Raw genomic sequence first — 16,219 nt, 5'->3', positions numbered from 1 at the left:
AGCCATATACTATTACTGTTCATTCAATAGAGCACCGCAGAAAGAATGATGCAGAAATGTTTCCTCTGCCACTCATTGATGGTTTTCTTCTTTTGCTTTCTTCTTTCTTTCTTTCTCTCTCTCTTTCTCCCTTTATTTATTTCTTTGTTTCTTTGTTTCTCATTTTTTCATGGCATTGTTATACATTTAACTTCTCTGTCTCGCTGCTTGCTTGGAATAGCTAATCATGGACCAAGCTACGATTCTCACACCCCTGCTCGACTCTCTTTATCTTCTACGTTGAACTTCTCTGGCCTTCAGAGCCACGCCGCCCTCCGTATTCTCAGCACCATCCATTCTCAAAGTCCTCTCTCTCTTTTCTTCCTCTCCCACCCCCTCCTTGCGACTGCCCAGGGCAGAGTTGTCCTAGAGCTTATCTACTAGTTGTCCAAGTCGTGTTCCCAGGGTGTTGATAGAAACGGCTAGCAGCTGTTGCCCTGATATACCGTTGTATAATATATAGCATCGGGGCTAAAATGAAAGCATTACATTATTACAGGTCCGATAAGTGCAGGTTATTGGAGCTGTCATGCGGAGTAAGGGAAGGATGCTATACATTATCTTTATAATACAGTATGAGGGAGTGGAGATAGACAAAACCTGCTGGAATTAGCTAAGATCCTTGCTTTCCTTAGAGTGTTTGTATGTTTCTATTTTCACTGACAAAAAGGCTGTTTGTATTGTGTATTTTTTGCTTGGCAGGTAAGAGTGACCCATTCTGTGTGGTGGAGCTGAGTAACGATCGGCTGCAGACACACACTGTCTACAAAAACCTCAATCCAGAGTGGAACAAGGTCTTCACCTTGTGAGTGCCTTGCATTTTCACATGATCCATTTGTCTGCACGTGGACACACATGTATTTGCAGCAATAAATACATATACCAATTTAACTGGCATGTATCTTTGAAATAGAGATCCACTGGTGTAAGAGCCACACACTCCTAAGAAAAAAACAACAATATAATGACATTTTATATGATTCACAGACGTTCACTGTTCTTTTTATTTTCAGTCTGCACCAATCTGAGTTTTGACCACTGCAGTGAAAATATATTTACTCATAACAATTTATAGTAAAGGCTACTATTTTCATTGATAATTTTAACTCATAATATATTCACAATAATTTTAAATATATCTGCTTATTTTATAGTGTTTTCATAATGCTACATGTTAATGTCAAAATCCCAGCAAGACATTTTAAATTATAGAACAAGCACCTTTTCAAGTCATTACTTATTTGATAAAACTACATTTTCCAAAGTGATATACCACGACTGTAATTAAGTTTTAATGTAGATCCAACTCTTTGCATAATTTCTCATATATAACAGGCATTTTTATTCCAGGAGTACACTGGTGAATTCCCATAGATGGGGTGGGTTAATTTAGTCGTCCTTCGAGTGCACATCTTTTCTCATAGCCTCCTTTCTATACATAACACCAGCCATCTCCTTGCTAGCCTAGTTTTCAAAAGATGACATGTCAGAGCTTTTATGTGCTTCTCACTTTCATTTTAGACAGCTCAGACAATAAAAGCCTAGTATAATATCGAAAGACTCATGTTAATTGTGATTTTTTAAATTTTTTATGTGAGCTTTATATATGGTTTAACAGTTTAACAGACTGTATTTAAACTACATGAGGTATTTGATATGCCTTCCATAGATTTTTAAGGTTGTTAACTGTTTTCTGGGTGTCTTATGATATGTGAAGGTGTAGCCTATGCATGAGATATGATAGCGTTCACACAGTGTCAGTGTGTAGCCTATATTTCAGCGTACGTGTCTTTGGTCTTTGTCTTTGTGTGTGGTCCAGTAATGTGAAGGACATCCACTCTGTGCTAGAGGTCACTGTTTACGACGAGGACCGAGACAGAAGCGCAGACTTCCTGGGGAAAGTGGCTATTCCTTTACTAAACGTGAGTCAATGGTAGATTTCTGTGTTTTTTTTTGTTTTGTGTTTTTTTTCTTCCTCCCCTGGGGAAAATAGAGAGAACATAGAGGAACGGAAGGAACGAAAACACACGGTGGAAGATATAAAAAGCAGAGGTTATTTTTGCAACTCCACAGATGAGACTGTTATTATTTCACAAAGAGAAAGAGATGACAGGGAGGAAGGAGGAAAAAAAAATGAAGAGAGGCCGAGAAAAAAAGAAGAGATTGATAGGTGAGAAGAAAGAAAGTGAGGGGATGAGAGATGATATGAAAATGACACTGATCGAGAGACCGAAAGACACGATTTAAAAAAAAAAAGACAGAAGAGTGCCTCTTATATTTGAAAAAAAAAATATATATATAGATAGTCTGTGAAAGAACTGTGTGTCTAATATATCCATGCTCTGCTGTACAGTGTGATTCCCCAGGATAGTTAATTTCTGTTTGACAGAGCCGAGCTGCAGTGGGTAATGAACAGGTACTTGTCAGAGTTGCCACAGTTGTTTTGGGTTCCCTGTCAGCGCCAGCAGCTGGGGTTCAAAGGTGGCCCGGGGAGCCGATTCAGCCGGGTATTGCCAGACAGACGCCTGTCATGTCCCTCTCCCACAGATCCAAAATGGAGAACGCAAAGCCTACGCCTTGAAAAGCAAGGAGCTGACAGGGCCAACAAAAGGGGTCATCTTTCTCGAAATAGACGTGATTTTTAATGCTGTAAGTCTTTCTTTCGCTTTTTTGATTCTCCTCCCTTGTTTTTTTTTTTTTTTGCCCCCCTCCCATCATCCTCTCTCCATCCCTCTCTTGTTCACTGCAGCATTCCCCTCTCTCTCCACTGCTGTTGTCTTTATTCTGTTTGTCTCCCCCCCCCCACCCTCTCCACCCTCCTCCTTCCCTCCCTCGCTTCCATCTCGTCCCTCGTCCCTTGTCCCTCGTCCTCGTTTTGGCTTTAATTATCGAAGACTCCCTCTCAGCAGCCTTTGTTCGCCCATTCACTGTCGCTGTGTGTGTCCTATAGCGGCCATCTTACAGCGTTCTCTCTCGCTCTCTCTAGCCTCTGACATGGGGCACGCTCTGTGCATGCGCTGCCACGTTATATCTTTACATAACATGTTTGAAAAAAGCAAAGACAGCGATAACATTCATCAGAATAATCGCAATAAAAAGTCCTCGCTAATTCAATGTTGTTGTCTTCAGCTTCTTCATTTTTTTCCATTTGCATCATTTTTGTGTCATTTTATTCTCACCAGTTGCTGTTTATTGATACCGTGTGTATTCGCTCCACTCCCCAGGTGAAGGCTGGTCTCAGAACGTTAATCCCCATAGAGCAAAAGTATATCGAGGAGGAGCCCAGGGTGTCCAAACAGGTACATCAGCACCAAACACCTATCGCCTGCCACTCTGCCTCATTTGATCTGTGTCCTCTGCTGCGCCCCCCATTCTGCTTAACTGTCTGAACAAAAACCAACAAGCCCGGAGAGTGGCATCTTGTGAGGCACAACAACTGTGTGGGCAAGATAGAACGGGATGATTGAAAGAAAAAACAGCATCCCTCTCTCTTTTTTTCCCCTCATCTCTGCCTTCTCTCCATCTCTCCCCCTCCTCGCTTCCACTCTGAGTGGTGAATAGAAATGTCAAGCTGTCAGCTCTGGGGTGCATAAGTAGATTGGCCATCCTTATAGTTGGCCCTCTGTGCCACTGCTGCTTTGCACTTCATTGTCACGCCGCTCAGTGTGGCGGCACCACAAAGGGCTGAATGGTGGGGGCTGGCCCACATCAGACATGTCATATGAATGACCGCTTGGACTCAGCAGTCAATGCTATGCCATGCACAGCACAGCACAGCACAGCACAGCACAGCACAGCACACACCAGCTCTCATACCCTTTTGTCAGCCCCCCATCTATTCCTCTTTATCCTCACTCTTCTCTCATCCCTTAGTGTTTCTGTTTCTGTCTTTGCTATCTCTCTCTCTCTCTCTCTCTCTCTCTCTCTCCCTCTCTCTCAGTCCACGGTCTGCACTTTTCTCCTAAGCACAGACTCCTTTTTTCATCTCCATTTCACCTCTGACTCACAGAGATGACCCATGTCAGCGTCTCGCAATGATGATGTCACTGGCTACTTTGGAAGGATTGCCCCGTGAGGGCTCTTTTGTGTGGGAGCAGCTCCCCTGCTGCCTAGCACACACACATGCACACACTCACATACACACACAGAGAAAAGATAAAAAAAATAAATAAACACACACAAAAGCTGCCTGCCAAATTCAGACATTTCCTTCTAATTATGACATTTGACTTAATGTGTGAGTTTACAGCTTTCTAAGTGTTTTTAAGAATCACTCAAGGCACTCTAGGCAGTAATTTATTAAATATGAAATATTCTTATCATGGCAGTAATGGCAATAATGAGCCAAGAAGAGTACAGCATGTACATCTTGTGCGTGTGTTGAGGAATGTGGAAATGGATGATTCACAGTCTTGTTGTCCTCGGGGTCTGTGTGTCCCCAGCAGGACACCGTACAGTCATCCCCAGTTTGGCAGCAAAGAACTCCACTTAATTAAACATAGAGAAGGACGGATCCTCCTCTTATCTAGCATCGAAGCAGCTACACCACCCCTAACCACATGCAAATCCACCTGGAAACACACATGCGTGGAGACAAGTGCACAGACTTTTTACTGTAGTGCCACACGTGTATATACCCACAATATACACACACACCTAAACAAGGAGTAAAATAATGGCCCAGAATTTTTTGAAGAGCGATCTGCGCAGACAGTTTGTCCTTTGGGAGCACTTTCTCCTGGTGGTGACCTGATTGGGCGGTTGGCGTTCTGTGCTGCTGTTGTGCTATTCCCTGACTGGTTGGCAACCCAGGGGGAGGACAGCAGTTAGCCAACTCTGTCTCATCTCTGGCCAAATGCCTGGAGAACCCTCAGGGAGGAGAATTCGAGGACTGTGTTGGAAACTGTTATTATTGTACTTAACTTTATCACTGGGAGAGTAGACTTAAAGAAACATTGTGAGTCAGCTTGCCTTACTTTTAGTAGTCGTTTGTCCCGTACACTGATCCACATCCATATATAGTTATCCGAAGAGGAGAAATACTGTAATGTCCTCCTAATGTCCTCAATGCTGTAATGTAATATTGACTCCGAAGTGAAGCTGCACATCTCAAGTTGTAACTTAATGCCCTTATGTGACGCTCCAGCTGACCTTTCCACAATGTCAACAGAATGAGGCACTGTGAAGAGCTTTTAACATAATACCACATAAGACTTACCTATGTCATTTTTACTGAGGTGCTAATAGTTAGATGTTGATAGCCATGTATATCTTGTAATTTAAGCCAAGTAAACATCAAAGATGTGCTCCTGCTGCACTGATAATTTCCATGAAGCATGGCTAGACATGCTTTATTAAGATATGATTGTTTGCTATAACATTTGTGGTAACCGAGGGGCTGGTGAACAATATTTCTTCCTCCTTTTTTACATTCTCATGTATGAAAAAGTAAAAAAAACAAAACATGAAAAATCAAATGTATGAAAAATCTAACTTTTTCAGACATTTTCATACATATGCAGTCAATGTATAAAAGTCATAAAACTCTTGATGAAGTCTCTTATTTTTTATTTTATTATTTATTTATTTATTTTTGTGCTGCCAATGATACTTGGCTGCACGTCACACCAAGTCTCATAACTACTGTCCCCATATTCCCAGTACAGCATGTCCTCTCAGTTATCATTTTTTATGTTACAGAATGTCTATGCTGTCTGTATGTATGTCTCTTTCACAACAGAGTGATGCATCAGGTTCATAACACCATGCCTCGCTCCTATCCTGCTACTATATGTCCCGTTTCTAACCTCCGGTGTTTGCTGTATAACCTTCCAGCTGCTGTTGCAGAACTTCAACCGAGTTAGGCGCTGCATCATGTTCCTGATCAACGCAGGCTGCTACATCAACAGCTGCTTTGAATGGGACTCTCCACAGAGGAGCATCTGTGCATTTGTGGTACGTACGCATAAATACACATTAAAGAGTCACATACACTACATGAAGGACAGCAAAACGACCTCTCCAGAGCCGCGTCTACTCTTTTCAGCTATTACACTGCATCACCTGTATCATAAACATTCAACATTCAGCACAGTTTACCTAACTTTGAGTATGGACAGCTTTCCATGGAGTGAGACATAAACTACTTTACATGTACAGCAAAAATGTTAATGTTAATACTCTAGACTACAGGCTAGACCTGGGTCAGCTGATATTTGCAATAATTCATAACCTTTGTTTTAACCTGCTTAGAGTGCCACATGAGTGGGGTTTACCATATAGGACAATGCAATAAATACCAGAAAGTTTAGACAATCTCAGGAATGTACTTAAATTCACTGAGATATTGATTAACCATAGTCGCATATTTTGCCTATAATACTCTTTATGCCCGTTAACATCTGGATACACACACTGTAGGTGTGTATTATGTTCATAGAGGTTGTAGAACCGTCTCTGCTCACAAAGTATCTGTCCTTCATCGGTAATTGCGCACTCCAGCAAGAGAGATCGTTGATGTCTCAAGCACAGTGAAGTACATTCCCACACTGCCCCCCCCCCACTACAGAATATTACACACACACACTCAAATATCTTCATATGATAGACTCGATTAAGTCCTATTTCTCACTTTGAAACTTGCACACGAGCATGGACACACATACAAGCACACACACACAGACACACACACACATATATATATGTATATATATATATATATATGTATATGTATATGTATATATATGGCAAGTGTCAATTTTGACACACACTTATCAGGATTGAGGGGAGGGGTGGCAGCTTGAACACTTTATTTTAAATGAGGCTCCCAGACATCCAAATACTTACAAAATGCAGGTGAAATCTATTGCAATTTGACAAGCTGTTTCTACAGACGATGGAAATGGCAGCCTCTCTCTGTCTCTCTCTGTCTCTCTCTCTCTCTCTCTCTCTCTCTCTCTCTCTCTCTCTCTTCCCCCCCCCCATCATCTGTGTCTGGTATTAAAAGGTGAAGTGTAATTGGACAGCAGAGCTATCAGTAAAAGGACATTCTCCTCCAGGGCGGTGAGTGGCTACATGGAGGTTCCTGCCTTACAGATGACAGAGCAGGCATTTAATCCTGTCTGGTTTAGTGTCCTGACTTAAGTAGCTACAGGACAGGTGGACCCGCCCCGCCCCAGCCCTTTACCATGGGGGCACTAAGTGTCTCCGCAGCAGACATTAGACATTAGCAGCATTTGGCTGTCTGACACCAGTTTCATTTCTGCAGAGGCTGTCTATGTGTGTGTGTGTGTGTGTGTGTGTGTGTGTGTGTGTGTGTGTGTGTTCAGTAGGTCACAGTGTCATCACAAGACATGGGTCAGGAGAGACATAGTATTGATCTGTTAACATTTTCCCACTGTGTGTGTCTGTGTGTGTGTGCGTGCGCACGCTTGTGTGCGACTGTGTGTCTGTGTGTGTGTGAGTGCCAGAGTGTGTATGTGTGCGTTTTCTCTTGTATGAGGCTGCGTGTGGGCGGGAGTCCTCATGTCTTATCTTTTAGAAATAAATGAAAATGTCAGGCAAAAAAATGTCAAGGAATTCGCTGAAAACAAGGTCACTTCAGAATTGCCAATCTACATGGTGAATGGAGAGGGAGGAGGCAACCTTGGATGGCACAGCCTGTGTCAACACACACAAAAACACGCATACAGACCTTGTATAGCACTTCACCCTTGTTGAATACACAGTGTATAGGACATCCATTTGTGAGTAACAATGTCGACTATTCATATTCTCATTGTACTCGCTAAAATTCAAAGCATTCACATAATCATAAAGGACGTATCTAGGCCAAGGGTATAGTGTTTTAGAGTTTATAGAAAGTGTGAAATTTAGGTTTCATTGTCCTTTCTCTCTCTCTCTCTCTCTCTCTCTCTCTCTCTCTCTCTCTCTCTCTCTCTCTGTCTCTCTCTCTCTCTCTCCCCATCTCTCTCTCTCTTTTGGGAGTTATAGTAGGAGTATGCACTTAACTAAAGCCATCAGAGTATTTAGGTCCTCTCCTCTACACAGGTACTCCCTCCCTCCTGCCTTCCATTTCCTCTTCCCTCTCTCCCTTCTCCCTCACTTTGAGAGGCCTCTTAATCACTTCACTCATCTCTTTAAGTGGCTTTTTATGGGGGGCCATCTGGCCAAGGTGGTGCGTTAGTGAAGGTGTGTATGCCTCTGTGTGTGTGTGTGTGTGTGTGTGTGTGTGTGTGTGTGTGTGTGTGTGTGTGTTTCTAGGCAGATGTTACACTCAACTTTCCAACACACTGTAGCTACAGAGGTGGAGGTGTGGGCAGTTCAACCTCTAAACTTCTAAATGTTTATGCTTCTTAACTGCTAAGTAAGGCTGTAGGGAAAAATGTGTGTGTGTGTGTGTGTGTGTGTGTATTTGTGAGATTGCGTGAGTGCCATACATCAGAATGCAGTTGTCATACAGTGCCATCTCATACCATCCGCTCCACACAAACAAGCATCTTCTTCTTCATGGTCCCTTACTCTCCTTCTGCCCAAATCCGCAATGCCAGCCGCATGTACACATCAGCCATTAGTGCCAGCTGTGATTAGTGTGTATATTGTGTGTGTTTTGTGTGTGTGTGTGTGTGTGTGACAGAGAGAGTGGGAGTGAGAGAGATATCACATAGTCTCACATGCCGTCTTTTTCTCTCTCTCACACACACTGCTGTCACCCACCCATCCCTAGACAGTGAATCAGCCACCATGGCAGCATTGCCTGAGGCGTTGGCACAATGGACGGGGCTGGAGTTACCTCCTGTCCTGCACGATGGGTGGTGTGTGCGTGCGCATGTGTGTATGTGTGTGTGTGCGTGTGTGTGTGTGCGTTTGGGTGGGTCTTAGTGTCTCCATCTCCCTGTCTGTCTCGGGGTTAAGCGTCTGCTTCCTCTCTCCACACCTGCAAGCTGAGCTTCTCTCCCTCCTATCCGCCCGTCCATCCCTGCTCGCCTTTATCTCTCCCTCCCCTCCCAGAGAGCTGAGGCCATTGTGGGGCTGAGCGGTGTTGGGTTCTGTTCTCCTGCTGCTGCCAGCTCTCCCCACGGCCCCGGCAAGACAAGGCTGTTATTGCCCCAGGGACCGCAGGCCTCAGCGACTCTTCCTCCAAACAAATTTGCTGTAACTTTATCTGCAATTGGGCCCTGAATTGGGAGCAAATAGAGGCAGCTTTGTGAAGCTCGGGGAAGGGCGAGGGCAGCGAGCTGGGGGTTGTTGGGGAGGCAGGGGAAATGATACCGGGCTCTTTTATGTCAGGCAAAGTAGGACTCTTATCAGGAAGAGAGCCCAGACAAGGGAGCTACTTCTAGAGGAAACTGGAGCACCTATCACCTGCTTTGCATTTAGATAAAAATTCACCCTGCTGAAATAAAAAAAAAGGGAAAAAAAAGTAAAGACAGGTACAGAAGCACCTATCGGAGTGTGTGTGTGTGTGTCTGTGTGTGTGTGTGTGTTTGTACATGTCTAGACTGGCACTTTGACACACATACACACACACCCACACACGCACACTGCACTAGAGACACCATAGCAGTCACTGGTACACACCACTCCAGGTCTCTTTAAATTGCTCCTTTGACTCCTCTTCAAAGAACCTGTCTAACTTTTAAAAGTTTTAAAGTTGGGGGTTCGTCTTTGCCCACAGCAAGGGACAGCTTTGAAAGATATACTTTCACATTTTACTGCTCTCCTGATTTGCAAAATGAATGGTAGTTGAAATATAGTGGCACGACTAACAGAGAATACCAAGTCAGAGTTTAATCACCAGAGATAGATACTCACCAGAAAACGTGCAAGGCCTTGCGCTGAGGAGTCAGACATACAGTATCCTCGGTTTCCACAGGTACAGTCGCAGCATTGTGGCCAAAATATTGCTGATGCTTTATTATCTTTTTTCCCCGCGTTATTACAGAATGACTGGCTTTGACCAGTTCGGCTTTGAGATTCTGGCTGCTCTTTATCAAATGAGCAGTATTAGTTGTGCTGTAGATCTGTTTCTCTAAGAGAGCAGCAGGGGGCAGTCTAGCACCACAGAATGAAGGCTAGGTCCGGTCACAAACAGGACACAGACTCCCTCCCTCTCCGGTTCCCTCGAACTTAACAGGACTTCTAGTTGCTATCTGGCAACACTTAGTGCCAGCATGGAAATTGATGTAACAGAGATAAAGGGGAACTCTGAAATCCAAACTTCAGTATCACTCCACTGAGACGGAGCAGGGAAAAAGTTAGCCTGGTGTGTGGTTAATGTAAGCCAAAGTACTGAATATTACCCTCCCACAGTGCCGCGGCTCAGAGCCGTAAGGACGCGGCTGTATTTTGAAACAAATAATGCAAGATACACCGCTCAACTTGCCTGACTACGAGGGGCTGAATAAATCATTCAGCTTTTCTATTTTGTTAACATTTTTAATACATATTCTTGTGTTTAAGGGATTGCTTATGTTTTAATATTGAAGAATACATCAAAGATTAATAACTAATGCAATCCAACTACAGAGACTTGACCACTGACTGAAAGTCCACTGACTTTGTTTATTATTATTTTAGCTAAAATATAACAAATTATATCATCATGGCTTTGCTTTGTTGTTTGTGATCGTCTGAATTATTCTTCTCATTTGAATTTAATTTGTGCTCAGATGTGAAGATTGCCCAGTGCAAATAAAGCCTTTAACTATATTTGAAATGGTTTACCGGATTTGACAGTGAAAAATTATTTTACATTGTTCAATGACAAGTGGATAGTTTTGTTCCTAAAATTTTCAGTTCATTTAATCAAAGGCTTTTTGAAGCACAAATCATTTGAAACACAAATAATAATTTTTCCTTACAAACTGGAAGTGGATACTTTTTATACCATACTATGAGATTCAAGGGGTAAAGGTACATTTTTATTTTATCTTTCCTGATTTAAGTCCTTTTATTTTATCCCCAAAACATAAAGTTTGACATTCATTTACAAATAAAAGTAAACTAAAATATCCACCTTGGAATTAAGTAAACTAAACTAAAATGTATATTGATCAATACTGTACCTTTGTAGTTTAGATCATCACAGGCATTACATTATAGAATGGTATAATGAGAGAGAAGAATAGGGTGAATCTCTCCCTTTGTGTCTTTGCGACAAATAGGAGTTACATATTTATTTGCATCATCCTTCTTATGTTTAATACTCTCAGGACTAAATTAGTGTTTGCATAATTTGAATAACATAGAAACACATGCACTTACTCACACACACACTGACTCTGTGAGTTTATATGCATATTTCTACATTAACACACCGATAAGAATCCACCAGTTTTGAGCAGAACAGCAGGGACGGAGCACGGTGAGCATTCCTCTGTGTGTGTGTGTGTGTGTGTGTGTGTGTGTGTGTGTGTGTGTGTGTTCGCACCTACACTACAAACTGTCATTGGTCACTACCTAATATATCTCTGACCACACAGAGCCTACAAACAGTTCCCATAGACTACATCTGCAGCTTCATTTTGCATGTTTTTCTCTCCCTGCTATCCAGCATGTTTTCATCTATCTTAGTCTGTTTTTTCCCCTCCTCCTCTCTCTGGTCACTGACATCCACAGCAGGCTCCTTCCCTCTCCCTCTTCCCCAGGCGGAGAGCCTGCTATCTGGGGTAGCTAGCGACGGGGGGTGGCTGTGATCGCCCGGTCCTGGTGGAAAGGTCCAGGCACTGCAGGGCCCTCGCTTACCCAGCCGGGGGGCAGGGAGACGGGGCAGGGCCGGCCACTGCTGGGCCTGGGTGTCCGGTTCCTCCAGCTGCCAGTCAAAACTTAGCCCTCAGCTAGAATAACCAAATGGAGGAGGAATGAAGGGGGACGACAGGTTAAATAACCCTGGGCAAATGGAGAAGAAAGCAAGATTTAAAAAAAAAAAAAAAAAAAAAGAAAAAGGAAAGGGGTTTTAAGGTTTCATATAAACATTAGGAGAGTGAGGAACAATAAATGTAGCTATCGTGTGATAATGACTGTGAGTGATTAGAGAAGCGGAGACTAAATATATTTACAATATATTATATATTTATAGTGTGATATTTGAAAGGAAGCACAATGTGTGTGTACGTGAAGGTGTTACTGCTTGTACATGTTTGTAAGTGTGCGGTTATTTATAGCTTCCACCAGAAAAGGTTTAAAACAAGTGAGCTGCGTTTGAGTGAAGTTGTTTTTCTGTTGCTGAATTGCACATAGCTCAGTTAGAGATTATTTCACTGTTTGCTACAGATGCTACAGATTTGTGAATTAGAGTGGTTTGTAGGAAGATAGACAAGTTAAGAATGTGCATGTGAATGTGCACGTGCGCACGCTTGTGTTGTTGTGTGTGTGTGTGTGTGTGTGTGGGTGTGTGTGTTCTGTACGAAAGTCCGTGCTGAGCTCGCATGGTACTAACAAGTTTTCATGATGAATGAGGAGGAAAGGTTGTGTAGCTTATTAGTACACAAATATTAATTATTGAATATTTTCTTTCCAATTGTCCAGTGCAGCTTTATCGGAGAAAGAGTGACAGAAAGAGTTTGCCTATGTGTGTGTGAGCAAGTTGAATGGAGTTGGAGAGAGACGGAGGAAGAGATTCCGTTGTTGTACCAAGGCCACTCAGGTCTATTTGAAGAAGACGTTTTGCTGTGAGCATTATGCAAATGTGCTGGACATTTCTTATGTTTAATTTATATCTTTTTTTGCTTCGTATACTCAGTGTCTGTTAGTTAATTTTGCATGAGGTTACAGTTTTATCTCGGAGTTTGGATACAACCTTTTCAAACTTTTTTGCTGCTTGAGAAGGGGAAAAGTTGAGGATAAAAATTTAATTGAGTTGTTATTGTGAGTTTACATTGACATGCATTTTTATTTATTTATATACATATGCGTGTGTGAGTATGAGTGAGTGCGAGGACAATGGGATACCGATGGCACAGCGCGTATGGGTGTGTGTGTGCACAGCTGTGTGTCAGACAGGCACCACTACAGTAACAACAGACCTACATACACGCTCTTGAGGGGCTGTTGAACCTCATATTCACATTAACCTTAGACTGTAAACACAATGAAGAGCTCGATTTTCATTCTCTCCTTTCTGTCTCTCTCTTTCTCTCTCGCTCTCTTTCTCGCATACATACACACACACACACACACACACACACCCAGAAATACAAAAGAGCCAAAACAATTTACTTGTTGATTATTAAGCTTCACCTCTCTCTTGCTGATGTTGTTCAGCCAAACAGAATATAGCAAAATTGTTAGACAGACCAATTCATCTGCTTTAAACAGTAATAGTCTCAATTTCACCATCTGAAAGTTTCCCATCAAAACTGCAATACTTGAACGTGAATGCATTTCCAACCAAGAGTAATTAATTTCAAAACTTCTTTGCTTAGATTTGAAATAATGAATTTCTTGTCCTTGAATTTGATTAATATGTTTAGCCAGAAAAGATGGAGTATTTGGACATGGCTTGCATTTTCAGCATTTGTTAAAATTGCTGCCGAGGTCTTATCCATCATGAAAGATCTCCATATTTTTAAACATGAAATTATTAGCAAAGATAAATTGTCCTTTGTTTGACGTTTGTGACAGCTGTTATTTCCACAAAATATCTCATCTCCTCCAGCTGAACTTTTTTTTAAACAATCAACACAATGCTCTTTTCACATTTGACACAGTGCTGCCATAAAATAACACGCTGCCATCATTAGCAATTTAATTTTCCCACAGATATCTTCTCCTGACCACCACAATAATCTGTTGTCAGAGGCTAAAGAGCCCCGCCAATGCCAGAATACAGGGTTTTAGGAAAGGTTAATTTTCAAATGGTACTTTTCTTGTTTGGTGATGAGAGGGGAGGTATGGGGGTTATGGATTTGGCAGATGGGAGTAGAGGAGGTTAGGGATGGGGCAGAGGAGCCTTTTAGGACAGGATAGAGGGTATTGGGGCTTGGAGTGACAGGGTTAGGGACTCGGGGTGTGGGGTTTGGGAGGTCAGATGCTGGGGTTGAGGTGGGGGTGTGTGTGTGTGTGTGTGTGTGGAAGGGTCAGTCTTGATGTGCCGCGGCTGAAACGGTACATGACCTCGGCCTAGGGGATGATTGGCATGGAGGAGAGAGGCTCTGACGGCTTGCACTCATCCTCCTGGTCCTCAGATGAAGGCCCAGAAAGCCTTGAGGGTCAGGATGTTGAACCTGACCAGGGCTTCCATACCTTTGTTGCAGCAGACTCTTATTTTTACGCTTTGTTCCACGGCGGTTATGATTCTGCATATGAATGCGCGTTGTCTCCAATCGCACATATGGTCGGTGTACGTTTCTCAAGAGTTCGCCTCATGAAGGTCAATACGGGGTCCTGGATGTATACATTCCTAGCCTACACCGTTCGCTCGTTTCTTTTTTTTTTAGTTTTTTTTTTTTAGGTTCTCACTTTTTTCGCTCACTCTTTTGTCTCTTTCTCTCCCTCTAGCTTTTTGTTCTAGTCGTTTGGAACTTCGAACTCTATATGATTCCTCTGGCCTTGCTGCTGCCCTTGGCCTGGAACTACATCCTCATCATGTCGGGGAAGGATACCAGACAAGATGTGGTGAGTAACCCCATCGCCGGCTGATATCCCTCCGCCTCTCTTTCATCTCACTGTAAAAGCCTCTCTCCTGGCCACACAATGCAGGGGTAAAACTCACACACCATTGTTTTACGCAGACATTACGCCCTCCTTTCAATGACTGCATTCATTACATTTGCGTATATTTTGAGTCCTTTGATAAAAGACTTTTGCAAACAATGCACACTTATTACATTACATGTGAAAAAAGTGTGATTGTGAACAGTTTGGATAATATGCTGCACAGCCGAGTCAAAAAGCAACATACTTTTCTTAAAATGCATGAACAAAATACAAATTCATTTAAAATATATGTTTTCATACTGTACAATATGAAGGTGCATTTGTTGATGACATTGCAGTCATAAACTTTTAGCAACTAAAAATTGGAATTTAAGAAGAATTCTTGCAGCTAACTTTTATTAAAATTAGAAAAATTCCCTCTGCCCTTTGAGGAACTGCATTCTCAATGCAATCTCACATTTCTCCCTGTGCCTTCTTTGAGGCAAAGAAAAGGAAGAAATAATAGGCTGTCACCTTGAGCTACGTTACGCCACTTACCTGCTAGTATATTTATTTAATTCATTTATTTTTATCTCTTATTCCAATTAAATGATGTCAAAGCAATGTCATGGAGAAACAGACATGTTTTAATCATGGCCAGGCACATTTGGAGAGTAGAGAGAGAGAGCGAGAGAGAGAAAGAGACAAAGAGAGAGAGAAAGACCTAAACTGGACTGTGGAGTGAGCGTGAACAATGAAGTGATTAATTTTAATAAGTGCCTTTTCCAGACTCAGTTGGAAATAACCAGTTAACAGACCACAGATTTTCTTGCGGTATCTCCCTCTCTATGTATGTATATATCTCATCATAAGGATTCTTTGGGGTAGATTGGTTTGGATTTGGCAAAGATATCCGTTAAATCAATCATTATAATGAGGCAAATCTTATTTCTCTGTGCCATTGTATTCTTACCAGTAATTGAGTCTCGGAAATATGATTTCAGTAATTCCATAAGTTGTGATTGGAGTGTATCTTTCTTTGTACAGCTCTCTTTACTTGTAAATCCCATCTTTCTCCAGTTTAGATATTCACTAGGAAATAAGTAAGTGGTTACAAATACAGTTGTAGTTTGCCACTTTGGCAACAGCATACGACATACGACATAGATTTACTGAGTGAGCCTTCAGAGCTACATCATTTAAAATCTCTATCTCTATGTTTATTTCTTTAAATAGTCCACGTTTAAATCACAGAGACTCCCTCTGTGAGACAGGCAGGACTGATCACAGTAAACGGAGCATTTATAAAATGGTTACAAGCCCCCTGTCACTTGATTATTACTTTGTGGTTCTACAGTACTTTTTTATTAGTGCTACATATTGTACTCACTGTAACCACAATTCAGTGTTTCAATTTAAAATCAAAAGTGTTCCACCTGCACATGGTAATTTAAGTCAAGAATTGAAGGTTTGCAGTTCGCTTCAAGTAGGTTCACTGACAAAATAAACAGTTTATTAGTGAATGACAGGCGTTTCTCTCAGA

At 42.1% G+C, this 16,219-nt stretch overlaps 1 protein-coding gene across 1 annotated transcript in view; it reads left to right on the top strand.

Annotated features, from left to right (window-relative positions):
• Positions 1-741: 741 nt before the first annotated feature.
• Positions 742-16,219, top strand: part of LOC139648289 (multiple C2 and transmembrane domain-containing protein 1-like) — a gene marked incomplete at its 5' end in the record, with an annotated part of 53,769 nt that continues 38,291 nt past the window's right edge. Inside the window, 6 exons of the mRNA XM_071524360.1 lie at positions 742-844; positions 1,859-1,961; positions 2,587-2,688; positions 3,264-3,338; positions 5,875-5,994; positions 14,539-14,655. Coding sequence (XP_071380461.1) covers positions 742-844; positions 1,859-1,961; positions 2,587-2,688; positions 3,264-3,338; positions 5,875-5,994; positions 14,539-14,655 — 620 coding nt within the window. The remainder of the gene's footprint in view (positions 845-1,858; positions 1,962-2,586; positions 2,689-3,263; positions 3,339-5,874; positions 5,995-14,538; positions 14,656-16,219) is intronic.

Source organism: Centroberyx affinis, unplaced genomic scaffold (genome assembly GCF_046629955.1).
Source record: "Centroberyx affinis isolate AG114_WGS23_722 - 3 ecotype Tasmania unplaced genomic scaffold, CSIRO-AGI_Caff_v1 ptg001188l_1, whole genome shotgun sequence".
Taxonomy (NCBI): domain Eukaryota; kingdom Metazoa; phylum Chordata; class Actinopteri; order Beryciformes; family Berycidae; genus Centroberyx; species Centroberyx affinis.
Note: the sequence above shows the minus strand (reverse complement) of the source record. Positions and strands in the feature narration are given on the sequence as shown.